We start from the raw sequence: 17613 nt of genomic DNA, 5'->3' as shown, positions 1-17613 counted from the left end.
AGAGTTATTTCTATGTTTTCTTCTAAGAATATTATAGTTTTAGTTCTTATATTTAGGTCTTTGCTTCATTTTGAGTTAATGTTTGTGTATGGTGTGAGATCAGGGTCCAGTTTTATTCTTTGGCATGTGTAGATCCATTTGTCCCAGCACCATTTGTTGAAAAGACGATTCTTTCTCGACTGAATGGATAGCACCCTTGTCAAAAGTCCATTGTCCACAGATGTGTGAGTTTATTTCTGGATTCTGTTCCACTGATCTGTATGTCTCTCCTTAGGTCAGTACCACACTGTAGATTTGTAGTTAAGTTTTGACATCAGGAGTCCTCCTACTTTGTTCTTTTTCAGTGTTGTTTTGGTTATTTTGGGTTCATTGCAATTCCATATGAATTTGAGAAGCAGTCTTTCCATTTCTGCAAAACACATTGTTGGGCTTTTGATAGGGACTGTATTGAGTTTGTAAATCACTTTGGATAGTATTGTCATCCTAACAGTATAAAGTCTTTCAGTCCGTAAACACGGGCTGTCTTTCCATTTATTTATGTGGTCTTTAGTTCCTTTCAGCAATATTTTGAGTTTTCAGTGTCCAAGTGTTTTACCTTGGTTAAATTTTTTCTTACGTATTTTATTCCATTAGAAGCTATTGAATTCCACAGTCATCAGAGAAGATACTTTGGTTGATTTTAATCTTGTTTTGTGGCCTAATGTATGGTCTGTCCTGGAGAATATTCCATGTGCACTTGAGAAAAATGTGTAGTCTCCTGTGCTTGGGTGGAATGTTCTCTATATATCTGTTAGGTCTAATGGATTATAGTGTTGTCCCAGTCCTCTATTTCCTTATTGATCTTCTATCCAGTTGTTCTATCCATTATTGAAAGTGGGGTATTGAAGTTTCCAACTGTTGTAGAATTATCTTTTCTCCCTTCAGTTTGTCAATTTTTACTTCATATGTTTTGGGCTCTGTTAGGTCCATATATGTTTATAATCATTAAGTCTTCTTGGTGGGTTAATACTTTTATCAATATATAATATCCTTTGTCTCTTGTAACAATTCTTGGCTTAAAGTCTATTTTGTCTGATGTTAGTATAGCTACCCTTGCTCTCTTTTGGTTATTATTTGCATGGCATATCTTTTTCTTTCTTTTTTTTTATGTTTTTTTTTTTTGGCCATGCCACGTGGCTTGCAGGATCTTAGTTCTCCAACCAGGGATCAAACCCAGGCCCCCTACAGTGGAAGCACGGAGTCCTAACCACTGGACCATCAGTGAATTCCCTGGAATATCTTTTTCTGTCCTTTGACTTTCAACCTGTTTTTATCTTTGTAGCTAATGTGAGTCTCTTGTAGACAAAGTGGAGTTGGTTCCCTTCCTTCTTCTTTGTTTTGATCCATTCTACTTGTCTCTGCCTTTTAATTGGAGAGTTTAACCCATTTTCACTTATAATAATTACTGATAAGCAAACGCTTCTGTCATTTAATTATACTTTCTATATATTTTACATCTTTTTGTTCCTTAATTTTTCCATTACTGCCGCCTTTTGTGTTTTATTGTTTTTTTTTGTGGTGTACCAATTTGATTCCTTTCTCATTTTCATTTCTGTACATTTTTAAGTTATGTTTTGGTAGTCACCCTGGGGATTGCAGTTAACCTCTTTGACTTACACCACTCTATTTGTATTAGCATCACCTTTATATACAAAAACTGTGCTCCTATTCAGCTCTGTCACGTCCCCTCTATGTTATTGTTGTCACAAATTATGAGTTTACATGTTGTGTGCCCATTAACATGGATTTATAGTTAGTTATTTTATGCGTTTGTCTTTTAAATCATATAGGGAAAAAGGAATTATAATCAAAAATTACAGTAATACTGACTTTTATATTTAACCTATATACCTGACTTTAATTTTCCTTTTTCTTGGTTCCGTGTTTACTTGGTTTTTGTAAGCCTTTGGCTAATTCTCAGAGTTCTGACAAAATGACATCTGTTGGTTTTTGCTTAATTTTTAGGTGTGTCTGTGGGGGAACAAGCCCTTGGAGTTACCTACTCTGGCGTTTTTGCTGATACCACTCATAGTTTTTAACATTAAAAAAATTTAAGTTAAAAAATATTTTTAAAATCAAAAGTAACACTTGTACATATAAAACTTCAAATAGTACTTAGAGGCTTATAATTAAACACTGTACTTCCTTGTCTATTTCTATCTAATTCTTATTTTCCCAAGGCAGCCACTTTTAATTCTTTTACCTTTTTCATTTATATTCTTAAATAATAGTCCCTTCTTGCTATTGATTTTTTTAAAATTTCAAAATCATACACACACACACACACACACACACAGCATCACTTCCCTTCCTCTTGTATGGTTGTATCACACTTTCTGGTTGAACCATTATTCATTGTCATTATTGTAACTGTGTACGTATTTGTGTATCTGCCCTATATACTAGATTATTATATTTTCATTCTTATACACTTATTCTCCTTAAGATTATTGCTGCATTTTTAAAAATAAATTTATTTATTTATATTGTATTTTTGGCTGCGTTGGGTCTTCGTTGCCACGCACAGGCTTTCTCTAGTTGTGGCGAGTGGGGGCTACTCTTCGTTGTGGTGCATGGGCTTCTCATTGCGGTGGCTTCTCTTGTTATGGAGCATGGGCTCTAGGTGCACAGGCTTCAGTAGTTGTGGCACGCAGCCTCAGTAGTTGTGGCTCACGGGCTTTAGAGTGCAGGCTCAGTAGTTGTGGTGCACGGGCTTAGTTGCTCTGTGGCATGTGGGATCTTCCTGGACCAGGGCTTGAACCCGTGTCCCCTGCATTGGCAGGCGGCTTCTTAATCACTGTGCCACCAGGGAAGTCCCCTGTTGCTACATATGTTTTGATTTCTCTATAACCATCACTAATTCCAGAACTAACAGAACTGAAAGTTGTTTTTCAGTATTCTGTAGTTGTTATTGATTCTTGGTGGCTTCTCGTGTGCCCTCTCCTTCTGCTCCACTGTGGCGTGGCTGCCCTCTAAGCGTTGCTGCAGCTGAAGTCCTGTGTCTTCCATCCACAGCCTTCCTCTCGCCAGCTTCTTGGGTTCCCTAATTCTTGTGTCTCATATCTTCTTATCTCTCTACTGACTTTTGTTTTTTGGAGCACATTCTCCAGTAGCTCTTTGAGAAAGGGTGTTTTAAAGGTGAATTTTCAGACTTTTCATATCTGTGAGTCTTTATCCCATCTTCACAGTTGATTGATACTTTGGCTGCGTATAGAATTCTAGATGGGAGTTATTTTCTTTCAGAAAATGGAATGCATGATCCATTGTCTTCTAGTTAGGAGTGGAACCCAAGTTTAATTTGGTTCTGAATTTGTATTATATAATCTTTCTTCACCCCTCCTAGAAACCTTAAAACCTCCAAATAAAATCCCTCTAACTATCTATTCTTTGCTCTGTTCTTTCCCCCAAATTCTGTGTGTGTTTTTCTTGCTTTCTCTGCTTGTACAGAACATTTTTTCTAGTTTATCTTTACACCAAGTATGCAGCCTTGTGGGTCCCCAGCTTTGACTCTTGTCTCCTGTGTGAGAATTTCCTCCTAGTATCATCCCTTCAACTTTACCTGCTCTTCCCTTGTCCTGTCCTGCTGTCAAAATAGGTTCTACAGATTCAGCAGATACTCTCAGCTCCATTTGTCACTTACCTCCTAGGATTCCCCTTTTTAGTTCATATTTGTCCTCTTTGGATTCCTTACGTTTTTGCCAACTCCATAATACGTTTAAAATTATGCTTTTAAAATGTAGGGACTTCCCTGGCAGTCCAGTGGTTAAGACTCCATGGTTCCACTGCAGCTTTGTAGCCATATTGTTTCTGTTGCAGCTATCAGCTCTGTCATATTATTAAGAAAGTAGCCATAGATAATGTATAAATGATGGGCTCCTTTAGATTTGGCCTGAGGCTGGCTGGCCTCTAGCCCAAAATATCTCAAGTCCATCCAGTGAACTTACAATCTGGGAATGAATATTAGATACTTTGCTACTTTGCACAGTGTATTTCTGAAGCATTGATGTTCCAGCAGGAAGAGCCCTTTGGGAGCACCAGTGAGGAAGAGTCTGGTACTGAGGACCATCAGAGTCTAAAATCTGTCATTGATGTTGAAGACCTCGGCAAGATTATGGATCGTATGAAGAAAGAAAAGGTACTGTAATTTTGGGAAATGGTGAGCTGGGATCCGACAGTTGGTTGACATCTAGCATCTGTATTGGTGCATAGTCCATCTGAGCTCATAATTGGACAGTTTTAGTTCTTTGCCTCCTGTTTTGAGAGTTTTATACGTTTTTTGGCCATTATAACATGAAAATCTTTCTCAGCCCTGTGGAAATGAGCCCGTAGTAGAATAGACATAACTGAGGAAAGGGTAGATGGTTAGAGGGACTTTCCTCAGTGTTGTGGCTGAAGATGACAGGCTGAGCAGCATGATAAGATTGGTGTTGATATTCCCAGTGGAACCCTCATGTAAAAGTGCTTCCCTGTCGTAGACCGAGTGGTGGTGGGCTTAGGGATGGCACGGTGGTCTGTGGGTGTTGAGGTCAGCTTAGGTGGAGGCCCTAGGAATCTAGGAAATGTTCATCTAGGTTGTCATTGTCTTAGTTACTCGAAGAGTAAGAGAATGTATGGTGTAGTAGGGTTTTATGCAGAGTCTAATGATCTAAAATTGAAATAACATTATATATACAATAATATAAAAATATAAAGTCTCAATTTATGTGTGAGTTTTGGGAAATGAGAATATCCTAAGGTAAAAATGTATCGATTGCATAAGTCTTAGAAACAAAAGAAGCAAACTGTGGAAGAATCCAGGAAAGCCTATGATAAAATTAACACAAACTCAAATGAAACAGTTCAGTAAGGCAGCAGGCCATAGTAAGGTAGAAAGTCAACGCCCTTTATATTCCCAGATAATAACCAGTTAGAAGCTGTGGTGGGAGAGGACCCCATTTACAGCAGCTACATAAAAAATAAGCACGCACATAGGGATACACTTCTGAAGAAATAATCTTAAATCTCTACGAGGAAGACTTTAAAACATTCCTGGAAGATCTAAAAGTGCCGTGAACAAATGAAAAGAGCTTCCTCGTTTTTAGATATGGTGACTCAGTATTGTAACGCTGTCAGTTCTTTTAAGTTAATACATGCATTTGATGCAATCCCATTAAAATTCCAGTAAGGTATTTTTTTTTGGAGCTAGACTGGTTGATTCATGTGGAAAAATAAACATGCAAGGGTAGTTAGGGAAACTTTGGCAAAAGTCATGATGAGAAAGGCTCGCCCTACCAGGTATTTAAACTTACTACAAGGCATCTGTAACTGACCCTGTTGTACTGGCTCCCGATGAGACAGACCAATGCAACAGAATAAAATTCCAGGAATAGATCCAAGAATATAGGGAATTTCATATATGATAAAGGTGGTGTCTCTTTTCCCCAGGGGGAAGATGTACTTTTAAGATAAATGATGTTGACAACTGGCTAGCTACTCGTGAAAAGATAAATTGGCTCTGAAGCTCATACATACATCAGGATAAACTCCAATCTGAGGTAGATCACCAATCAGAGATATAAATGTTGAAAAATACGTAAATAATAGAATTAGATGCATTATTTAAAACTTGAAAAAAGATTTTGTATATGATCTGAAATCTGGAAACAATAAAACATTGAATATCAGTGATTTTTTAAAAAATTCACATAACTATTGACAAAATCAAAAGACAAATGATAAAGTGAGGGAAAATATTTGCCCCCTATAATATAAAGAAGGAGTTAATTTTTCTACCATACATAGCACTCTTAAAAATTGAATGAAAAAAAAAAAGACTTTAGTAGAAAAAAATAGGAAAAACACATGAATAGGCGAGTCTCAGAAAAACCTCTACAAATAGACTTTAAACATATGAAAAAATCCTCAAATTCACTCGTAATGAAGGACATGCAAATTAAAACTACACTGACACACATTTCTCACCTAGAAAAACAGCAGAAATTCAAAAGTTGGACAATGCACAATTGGTGAGGCTCTGTGGAAACAGGCACCCATACCTTTCTGATGGGAGTCCAGAATGGTATACCCGTATGCAGGGGCTTTGGGCAGTCTTTACCAAATTCACACGCATTTACGCGTGATCCAGCAGGCCCAGATGTATAAATTTGCCTTGAAGATACATCTTCACAAATACAAAACAGCATCTGCACGAGGTTATACCTTGCAGCAAGTTTAACAAACAGCTGTTGGATACTGGCTGAAAAAAGCATGATGTACCCACACAGTATAATACTGTTGTACAGCTGTGAAAAATAATAAAGTGGATCCATGTGCATTAATGTGATTTCCAGGTGGTATGATGTGGAGGCTGATACGAACTTAAGATTTTTAAAAATGTACGTTTATTGTCATGTTATATTTGCAAATTTATAATTTAAGTGTGTGTGTGTATAAATAATATTTTGTGGCTGTGTTTGTTGAAAGGACCTTTCATGTTCTGACACTAACTAACACCCAGTTAATTCAAATGACCTGCAGTTCAATTCAGTTCTGGCACTACCTGGAGTTAGTGTCAGACCCCCCATAGTCCTGTGCAAGACTGTCTCCACTTCAGTGGTAGCTGTAAGTCTAAGGGTCCACTTGGACTTCCGACCAACTGGTCATAAGTATGGGGGTTCTCATGTCCAATCCTCTCACGTTCGATAATTTGCTAGGATGACTCAACTCACTGAAAGCACTGTATAAATCTCCCTTGATTTACAATGGTGTTATGTCCCAATCAACCCATTTTAAGTTGAAAATTTTGTAAGTCAAAAACATATTTAATACACCTAACCTATCAAACATCAAAGCTTAGCCTAACCTACCTTAAACATACTCAGAACACTTAAATTAGCCTACATTTGGGCAGAATCATCTAACATAAAGCCTGTTTTATAATGAAGTGTTGAATGTTTCATGTAATCTATTGAATAACGTACTGAAAGTGAAAGAGTGGTTATAGGGGTGCAGAATGGTTTTGCGTGTATTGGTTGTTTATGCTCCTTTGTGATTGTGTGGCTGACTGGGAGCCTTGGCTTGCTGGCATCACAAGAGTGTATTGTACTGCATATGGGTAGCCTGGGAAAAGACCAACATTCAAAATTCGAAGTAAGGTGTCTACTAAATTTGTATCGCTTTCGCAACATCAAACCATTGTAAGTCAGGGACTTATGGTTACAGTTTTGTAGCGGAAGATACAAATCAGAAACCACCAAATGGAAAGGAAGCATAGGGCAAGATCTGAGAGTGGAGGGTTGGGGAAGAGACCCAGAGTTTCTATGCCCCCTCATCGTGGAATCTGGGCACATCACCCTCCCACCCCATCCATGTGTTCACCACCTAGGAAGCTCTCCTGAGCTTTATTTTTTACTTTATAAATTTATTTGTTTATTTATTTATTTTTGGCTGTGTCGAGTCTTCATTGCGGTGTGCGGGCTTCTCATTGCAGTGGCTTCTCTTGTTGCAGAGCACCGGCTCTAGGCGCGCGGGCTTCAGTAGTTGTGGCACGTGGGCTCAGTAGTGGCTTGTGGGCTCCAGAGCGCAGGCTCAGAAGTTGTGGTGCACAGGCTTAGTTGCTCCATAGCATGTGGGATCTTCCCGGACCAGGGCTCGAACCCATGTCCCTGTGTTGGCAGGTGGATTCTTAACCACTGCGCCACCAGGGAAGCCCTCTACTGAGCTTTAGCATCCAGAATTTTTATTGGGGTTTCATTATGTAGGCATGATTAATTAGATCATTGGCTAGGTGTTTGAACTCAATCTCCAGCCAGCCTCCCCTCCCCCTCATGTCTCTGGAGATCCAGCTGGCCCAAAGTTGCATTATGTGATTGTCTTCTGGTGACCAGCTCTTTTCCTGAAGCTATCTAGGGGCCCACTGTGAGTCACCTCGTTAGCATAACAAAGACACTTCTGTCTCTTTAGGAAATGCCAGGGTTTTTTGAAGCTCTGTGCCAGGAGCTAGGGACAAAGACCAGATGTATTCTTTATTGTGCCACAGACCTAGAAACAAACAGAGTAAGCACTCAGATCTTGTTTTCTAAAATCATTACCCTACTAAAAGGAACTAGGGCTCCTTGAAGAAATGGCTGATTCCAGGGTTGGGGAAGGGAGTGTAACAGATGAGCCTGGGATGTCTTGTTGAGTAGGTAGGTCCTCAGTGTCTAAAGGATATAGGAACCAGCTTGAGGAGTTTCTCACAGGCCAAATATGGGGCAGTTTGAACATCAAAAATCAACATAATGATGAACATAATGGATTATATTACATCAAATTAAAAAAAAATCAATCCTTGTGCTACTCAAAAAAAAAAAGGGAGGCAAAGGAGAAAGTTTTTTTTTTTTGGACTTTTTCTTTTTAACATTTTTATTGGAATATAATTGCTTTACAATGGTGTGTTAGTTTCTGCTGTATAATAAAGTGAATCAGCTATACATATACATATGTCCCCATATCTCCTCCCTCTTGCATCTCCCTCCCACCCTCCCTATCACACCCCCTAGGTGGTCACAAAGCACCAAGCTGATCTCCCTGTGCTATGTGGCTGCTTCCCACTAGCTATCTGTTTTACATTTGGTAGTGTATAAAGTCCATGCCACTCTCTCACTTTGTCCCAGGTTACCCTTCCCCCTCCCCGTGTGCTCAAGTCCATTCTCTATGTCTGCATCTTTATTCCTGTCCTGCCCCTAGGATTTTCAGAACCTTTTTTTTCTTTTTAGATTCCATATATATGTGTTAGCATACAGTATTTGTTTTTCTCTTTCTGACTTACTTCACTCTGTATGACAGTCTCTAGATCCATCCACATCTCAACAAATGACCCAATTTCGTTCCTTTTTATGGCTGAGTAATATTCCATTGTATATATGTACCACATCTTCTTTATCCGTTCGTCTGTCGATGGGCATATAGGTTGCTTCCATGACCTGGCTATTGTAAGTACTGCTGCAATGAACATTGGGGTGCATGTGTCTTCTTGAATTATGGTTTTCTCTGGGTATATGCCCAGTAGTGGGATTGCTGGATCATATGGTAGTTCTATTTTTAGTTTTTTAAGGAACCTCCATACTGTTCTCCATAGTGGCTGTATCAATTTACATTCCCACCCACAGTGCAAGAGGGTTCCCTTTTCTTCATACCCTCTCCAGCATTTGTTATTTGTAGGTTTTCTGATGATGCCCATTCTTACTGGTGTGAGGTGATACCTCATGGTAGTTTTGGTTTACATTTCTCTAATAATTAGCGATGTTGAGCAGCTTTTCATGTGCTTGGCCATCTGCATGTCTTCTTTGGAGAAATGTCTATTGAGGTCTTCTGCCCATTTTTGGGTTGGGTTGTTTGTTTTTTTAATATTGAGCTGCATGAGCTGTTTATATATTTTGGAGATTAATCCTCTGTCCATTGATTTGTTTGCAAATATTTTCTCCCATTCTGAGGGTTGTCTTTTTGTCTTGTTTATGGTTTCCTTTGCTGTGCAAAAGTTTTGAAGTTTCATTAGGTCCCATTTGTTTATTTTCGTTTTTATTTCCATTACTCTAGGAGGTGGATCAAAAAAGATCTTGCTGTGAGTTATGTCAAAGAGTGTTCTTCCTATGTTTTCCTCTAAGAGGTTTATAGTGTCCGGTCTTACATTTAGGTCTCTAATCCATTTTGAGTTTCTTTTTGTGAATGGTGTTAGGGAGTGTTCTAATTTCATTCTTTTACATGTAGCTGTCCAGTTTTCCCAGCACCACTTATTGAAGAGACTGTTTTTTCTCCAATGTATATCCTTGCCTCCTTTGTCATAGATTAGTTGACCATAGGTGCGTGGGTTTATCTCTGGGCTTTCTATCTTGTTCCATTGATCTATGTTTCTGTTTTTGTGCCAGTACCAGATTGTCTTGATTACTGTAGCTTTATAATATAGTCTGAAGTCAGGGAGTCTCATTCCTCCAGCTCCGTTTTTTTCCCTCAAGACTGCTATGGCTATTCGGGGTCTTTTGTGTCTCCATACAGATTTTAAGGTTTTTTTGTTCTAGTTCCATAAAAAATGCCATTGGTAATTTGATAGGGATTGCATTGAATCTGTAGATTACTTTGGGTAGTAGAGTCATTTTCACAATGTTGATTCTTCCAATCCAAGAACATGGTATATCTCTGCATCTGTATGTATCATCTTTAATTTCTTTCATCAGTGTCTTATAGTTTTCTGCATACAGGTCCTTTGTCTACCTAGGTAGGTTTATTCCTAGGTATTTTATTCTTTTAGTTGCAATGGTAAATGGGAGTGTTTCCTTAATTTCTCTCTCTGATCATTGTTGTTAGTGTATAGGAATGCAAGATATTTCTGTGCATTAATTTTGTATCCTGCCACTTTACCAAATTCATTGATTAGCTCTAGTAGTTTTCTGGTGGCATCTTTAGGATTCTCTATGTATAGTATCATGTCATCTGCACACGGTGACAGTTTTACTTCTTCTTTTCCAATTTGTATTCCTTTTATTTCTTTTTCTTGTCTGATTGCCATGGCTAGGACTTCCAAAACGATGTTGAATAATAGTGGTGAGAATGGACATCCTTGTCTCGTTCCTGATCTTAGAGGAAATGCTTTCAGTTTTTCACCATTGAGAATGATGTTTGCTGTGGGTTTGTCATATATGGCCTTTATTATGTTGAGGTAGGCTCCCTCTGTGCCCACTCTCTGGAGAGTTTTTATCATAAATGGGTGTTGAATTTTGTCAAAAGCTTTTTCTGCATGTATGGAGATGATCATATGGTTTTTTTTTTTTTTTAAGATTTTTTTGATGTAGACCATTTTTTAAAAATAATTAATATTTAATTTTGGCTGTGTTGGGTCTTCGTTTCTGTGCAAGGGCTTTCTCCAGTTGTGGTGAGCGGGGGCCACTCTTCGTTGCGGTGCGCGGACCTCTCAATGTTGTGGGCTCTCCCGTTGTGGAGCACAGGCTCCAGATGCGCAGGCTCAGTAGTTGTGGCTCACGGGCCTAGTTGCTCCGCGGCATGTGGGATCTTCCCAGACCAGGGCTCGAGCCCGTGTCCCCTGCATTGGCAGGCAGATTCTTAACCACTGTGCCACCAGGGAAGCCCGATCATATTGTTTTTATCTTCAATTTGTTAATATGGTGTATCACATTGATTGATTTGCGTATATTGAAGAATCCTTGCATCCCTGGGATGAATCCCACTTGATCATGGTGCATGATCGTTTTAATATGTTGTTGGATTCTGCTTGATAGTATTTTATTAAGGATTTTTGCATCTGTATTCATCAGTGATATTGGTCTATAATTTTCTTTTTTTGTAGTATCTTTACCTGGTTTTGGTATCAGGGTGATGGTGGCCTCATAGAATGAGTTTGGAAGTGTTTCTTCCTCTGCAATTTTTTGGAAGAGTTTGAGAAGGATGGGTGTTAGCTCTTCTCTAAATGTTTGATAGAATTCACCTGTGAAGCCATCTGGTCCTGGACTTTTGTTTGTTGGAAGATTTTAAATCACAGTTTCAATTTCATTACTTGTGATTGGTCTGTTCATATTTTCTATTTCTTCCTGGTTCAGTCTTGGAAGGTTATACCTTTCTAAGAATTTGTCCATTTCTTCCAGGTTGTCCATTTTATTGGCGTAGAGTTGCTTGTAGTAGTCTCTTAGGATGCTTTGTATTTCTGTGGTGTCTGTTGTAACTTCTCCTTTTTCATTTCTAATTCTATTGATTTGAGTCCTCTCCCTCTTTTTCTTGATGAGTCTGGCTAATGTTTATCAATTTTGTTTATCTTCTCAAAGAACCAGCTTTTAGTTTTATTGATCTTTGCTATTGTTTTCTTTGTTTCTATTTCATTTATTTCTGCTCCGATCTTTATGATTTCTCTCCTTCTGCTAACTTTGGGTTGTGTTTGTTCTTCTTTCTCTAGTTCTTTTAGGTGTAAGGTTAGATTGTTTATTTGAGATTTTTCTTATTTCTTCAGGTAGGCTTGTATAGCTATAAACTTCCCTCTTAGAACTGCTTTTGCTGCATCCCATAGGTTTTGGATCGTCGTGTTTTCACGACGATCTGGGTATTTTTTGATTTCCTCTTTGATTTCTTCAGTGATCTCTTGGTTATTTAGTAACGTATTGTTTCACCTCCATGTGTTTGTGGTGTTTACATTTTTTTCCCTGTAATTCATTTCTAATCTCATAGCATTGTGGTCAGAAAAGATGCTTGATATGATTTCAATTTTCTTAATTTTACTGAGGCTTGATTTGGGACCCAAGATGTGAGCTATCCTGGAGAATGTTCCTTGCGCACTTGAGAAGAAAGTGTAATCTGCTGTTTTTGGATGGAATGTCCTATAAATATCAATTAAATCTATCTGGTCTGTTGTGTCATTCAAAGCTTCTGTTTCCTTATTTATTTTCATTTTTTATGATCTGTCCATTAGTGTAAGTAAGGTGTTAAAGTCCCCCACTATTATTGTGTTACTGTTGATTTCCTCTTTTATAGCTGTTAGCAGTTGCTTTATGTGTTGAGGTGCTCCTGTGTTGGGTGCATATATATTTATAATTGTTATATCTTCTTCTTGGATTGATCCCTTGATCATTATGTAGTGTCCTTCCGTGTCTCTTGTAAGGAGAAAGTCTTTACAGAAGGTTTACAGATTATAAATAAAGAGGGCGTGATAGAATTAGAAAATTACCTGTTTGCAGTCCCTAGTGTAATAATTGATTTAAGCAAGGATTAGGTGAAATGTCTTTGAGCAACAGATATTGACATAGTCTCAAAACATCATGCCAGGAACTAAACCACTTAGACGTGCCAAAAATAAATAAATCAGTGTGGAAAAATAAATTCCCCGTAGATTATTTACTAAGCATAAAGGGAAAAATGTACGTTTACAAACAATCAAATTTAGCATCATCATTTATGTTACAACTTGACCTTATGTACCTCCTGATATGATCTGTAGCAAGGTATATACGACATCATCTATGCAATTTTGTGTCAAAAAAGTTTAACCTGAATCTAATGGGGAAACAATCAGACAAATCCAGAATGTGGGACAGTCTAGGAGACAACAGGCCAGGCTCTTTAAAGAGTCTATGTTGTAGACAGTAACAGCAACAATAAAACTTGGGGTTGGTACTGTTCTAAGATTTTAAAAGACTAATGAAATATAAACAAATGCATTGTATAAACTTTGATCTTGAATCAAAGAGAACAGGCCATTGTCTTGACATTGGGGACATTTGAATTGAATTTTCTATTGGGTAATATTAGATTTATGTTAATTTTTCTTATTGTAATAATGGTGTTGTAGTTCTATAGGTTCATATCTTTTTCTTGGAGCTGAATTTTGCAGTAATTTAAAGGTGAGGTGCTGTGGTGTCTGCAACATACTTTCAAGTGGTTTAGCAAAATTTTGTTTTTATACATAACACACACATACATACATGTGCATAACGTGTGTGTGTGTGTGTTTATAGATAGATATTGATCAAGCAAAAGTAGTGAATCTAGGTGAAGGGAATGTGGGTCTTCATTGTACCTTTCAACTTTTCTGAAGTTTTCAAGATAAAGAGTGTCAGGGGAACTATTTTCCTATGCCCACAAAATAAAACAAAAAAAAAACTAGTATCAACTGGATTATGAATTATTTATGATATTGCCATATGAGAAGATCTACCTTTTTTTTTTTTTTTTTTTTTTTTTTTTTGCGGTACGCGGGCCTCTCACTGTTGTGGCCTCTCCCGTTGTGGAGCACAGGTTCTGGACGCGCAGGCTCAGCGGCCATGGCTCATGGGCCCAGCTGCTCCGCGGCATGTGGGATCTTCCCAGACCGGGGCACGAACCCGCGTCCCCTGCATCGGCAGGCAGACTCTCAACCACTGCGCCACCAGGGAAGCCCCTCTACCATTTTTTGATAGGACTAGTTGGTGAATAACTAGTTTTGAATTATATAAAAGTCTTGAGTACTTATTATATCTGTAAAACATGAAGACCTTCTAATTTTACTCTGGGTAGACTCATACCATAGCAAATGGTAATTTAAGGAAACAAATTTAACGATTATTTATTTAATTTTTACTAGTTAAAATTAAAAATTTTTTTCACTATAGGGACTTCCCTGGTGGTCCAGTGGTTAAGACTCTGTGCTTCCACTGCCGGGGGCGTGGGTTCGGTCCCTGGTCGGGGAACTAAGATCCCACAAGCTGAGTGGCTCAGCCAAAAAAAATTAAATTAAATTAAATTAAAAAATTGTTTTTTCACTATAAATTAACATACTTGTAATAATGAAAATTTGGAAAATAGAGAAAGGGCAAAAACCTACCAGTAATTCCATCTCCTCATTAAAAATCACTATTAATAATTAAATAAATATTGGAATATTTATTTAAATTTTATTTTATATGCACCTAAATTTCTATTTTTTAAAAAATTAATTAATTAATTTATGGCTGCATTGGGTCTTCGTTGCTGTGTGCAGGCTTTCTCTAGTTTCAGAGAGCACGGGCTACTCTTCGTTGTGGTGTGCAGTCTTCTCATTGCGGTGGCTTCTCTTGTTGTGGAGCAGGGGCTCTAGGTGTATGGACTTCAGTAGTTGTGGCACGCGGGCTCAGTAGTTGTGGCTCGCTGGCTCTAGAGTGCAGGCTGAGTCGTTGTGCACGGGCTTAGTTGCTTTGTGGCATGTGGGATCCTACTGGACCAGGGCTCAAACCCGTGTCCCCTGCATTGGCAGGCAGATTCCTAACCACTGCGCCACCAAGGAAGTCCCTAAATCTCTATTTTATTATAAAAATATCATATTCTTCAGACAGTCTTTATAACCTTATTTTAAAAATCTTACAGAAAAATCTTTCTAAAGTAATAAATACTGGTATAGTCTATGTTACAACAAGGATTACTTTTGGGAAATATTGTAAAAGCTGCTTTATTTTGAGTTTTACTGTCCTTTTTCAACCTGCATGGGAGGGAGACCCCTTCCCCTGTCTTGGGATGAAAACTCTGGTGGACTCCATGACTTTTCTGGTCATTTTTGGTCATAAAGTATGACAGGCACTTTAAGGTACAAAGTCTTAATTTGGCGGTAGAATGTCCAGTCCTATCTAATACTAAGTAATACTAAATAAACGCAGTCCAAGTTTCCAGTTTAATTCAGAGTGAAACTTCTCCCCTCCTTATTGTCTGCTCTCTGGCCTATTTGCTAGTAGCTATTTTATAATATCTCCTTAGGGTTTGGGGTGTGGATGGGGGAAGCAGGAGATAAAGAGAAGTGGGGAAGTTCTTACTTGGCACTGTCACAAGGGGACTTTGTGCTCTCTCGTTGTCAGGTGTTTAAACTTGGCTCTTCTTCCAGGCAGCGTGTTTAGCACTCCTTTGGAGACATTGTCCGTGGCTGTCTCCACACCTGGCGCCTTGCCCTGAGCACGTGTACTCTGAGAAGTGTGCTTCCGTTGGTCCTCACTCCTTCCTCGGGGCCCTGTGCCTCTGGTTTCCCCTCTTTTGAGGTCTTTCGTCTGTTCTCTCTGGTTGCCCAGTGGGTCAGGATCGAAGATCTCCCCCACCCCTACCCCGCTCCCAAGGGAATGCTCCTGGGTTCTTTATTCTGGGAGCACAGGCTGATTCCTCTCCAGCAACAGTGCTCACTTGCTAAAGCAACTAGTCAGGCCTTCTGCTCTCTGGATTTCCTGGGCAGGAGGCATTCACCAGTCTGAGTGCAGAGGATACATAGCGGCTTCTTTGAGGTTCCTGGGATTTGAGGTGAGAACACAGCCCTCCACCCCCAAACATCTCTTCATTTGAGGCAGATGAAGGAGCTCAAAATACCTTTCTAATATTCTCTGAAGAAATCCTCAAAACTCCTCTCTTGTTATCTCCGTACTCTCTACCCTTTCACATCCTTGATGTCAGGGAGGCACTTTTCAAGTTCTTAAACTTGTTCTCAGATATTTCCTTTGAAAATTTAATTTTTTTTTTTTCCAATTTATCTTTTGGCAGTGCTGCATGGCTTGTGGGATCTTAGTTCCCCGACCAGGGATCGAATCCATGTCCCCTGTATTGGAAGCGCAGAGTCTTAACCACTGGACCACCAGGGAAGTCCCATCCTTTGAAAATTTATAACTTGATCTGACCCTCTCTTTGGAGTTTCATTTAATTTAATACCCTGTTTACATATGTTTAAAAAACTCAAAGAATACAGTCCCCTGTCCCTATTCCAAAATGTACTTTTCACAGCTCAGTGCAGTTTACACTTTGACACTGTTCTTCCAGGTATTTTACTGCCTTTACAAACACACCTGCATTTTGGTATAACTTCGTTTTTTTGGCTACACAGAATAATTTTGTACTCCAAGTCTACAGACTACTTTTTTCCATTTAACATGGCAGGTTTCCAGTCCTGTGATAGAGATCTGCCTAATTAATTTTAATGTTTATGTACTAGTCCACAATTATGTCCCATAGTTATTTGACTCTTGTTGATTAACATTTAGGTGTTTCCTGATTTCTATAATAAGCACTCTCTTTTTTTTAAAAAAAACCTATTTTAATTCCTGAATTGTACTTTTTTTTTTTCTTTTTTCTTTTGGTTGTGCCACGTGGCTTGTGGGAGTTCCCTGACCAGGAATTGAACCTGGGCCCAGCAATTACAGCACTGAATCCTAACCACTGGGCCACCAGGGAACTCCCTATAATGAACACTCTTGCTCTTATATTTTTCATGACTGATAAATTTATCTTGAGTAAATTTGTAAAATTGAAATTTCTGGATCAAAGAGAATTTTATAATTTTGATGATATTTCTAAATTGCCCTGTAAAAAGCTGAAAACATTTTTATTTCTTCTTACTGCATAAGAGAGAGATGAGAATGTCTGTTTCTCTAAACCCTTGCCAACCCCCAGGTGTTCTCAATCTTTTAAATCTTACCAACCTGAAAGGTGAAAAATAATAACCTTAAAAAATAATAATTTGCATTTCTTTAATTTTGAGTGAGATTGAATGTATTTTTTTCCTGTGAAGCATCTCTTTCTGTCTGCCTGGAGTTAGACAGACTACAAAGTCTGAGGGCACAGTTCCTGAGACTGCTTTCACTTCTGACACCAACTGCAAGTTTGGGGGGGGTCCTAAAAACCTCCCTCAGATTCAGTCATTTGCTAGAAAGACTCACAGAACTCCCTGAAAGCTGTCACCCTCATGATTACGGTTCATTGCTAGGAAGGGGTACAGAAAAAGCAGCCAAAGGAGGAGATGCACAGAGCAGAGTCTGGGAAGCATTCATTCATTGTCCTCAGGATGTGCTACCCTCTCAGCACGGATGCGTGACATGACACGTGGAGCATCGCCAACCTGGGAAGCTCACCTGAGCTTCGGTGTCCAGAGTTTTTATGGGGGCTTCATTATGTAGGCATACCTGATTGATTGATTGCCCATGGGGTTGAATCCAGCCTACAGCATAGTACCCCCCAAATTTGGCATGAGTCACCCTAATAGCATAAACTGTCAAGTGCCTCTGAAGGGCCCACCATGAATAAAGATACTCCCAACACTCAGGAAGTTCCAGGGGGTTAGAGGTTTCTTTCCAGGAACTGGGG

The 17613-nt window shown here is 38.8% G+C and overlaps 1 protein-coding gene across 2 annotated transcripts in view; it reads left to right on the top strand.

The window, feature by feature from the left end:
• Positions 1-17613, top strand: part of LOC309833114 (S-adenosyl-L-methionine-dependent tRNA 4-demethylwyosine synthase TYW1) — a 158922-nt gene that overhangs the window by 14781 nt on the left and 126528 nt on the right. Inside the window, exon 7 of one of the 2 annotated variants that reach the window (XM_082671264.1) lies at positions 4055-4174. In XM_082671264.1, coding sequence (XP_082527390.1) covers positions 4055-4174 — 120 coding nt within the window. Of the gene's footprint in view, positions 1-4051; positions 4175-17613 lie in introns of both variants that reach the window. The other variant, XM_082671263.1, reaches the window with a different exon arrangement.

The sequence above is a fragment of the Grampus griseus genome (assembly GCF_964374135.1).
Source record: "Grampus griseus genome assembly, chromosome: 14".
Taxonomy (NCBI): Eukaryota; Metazoa; Chordata; class Mammalia; order Artiodactyla; family Delphinidae; genus Grampus; species Grampus griseus.
This window is presented reverse-complemented; position numbering and strand designations above follow the sequence as displayed.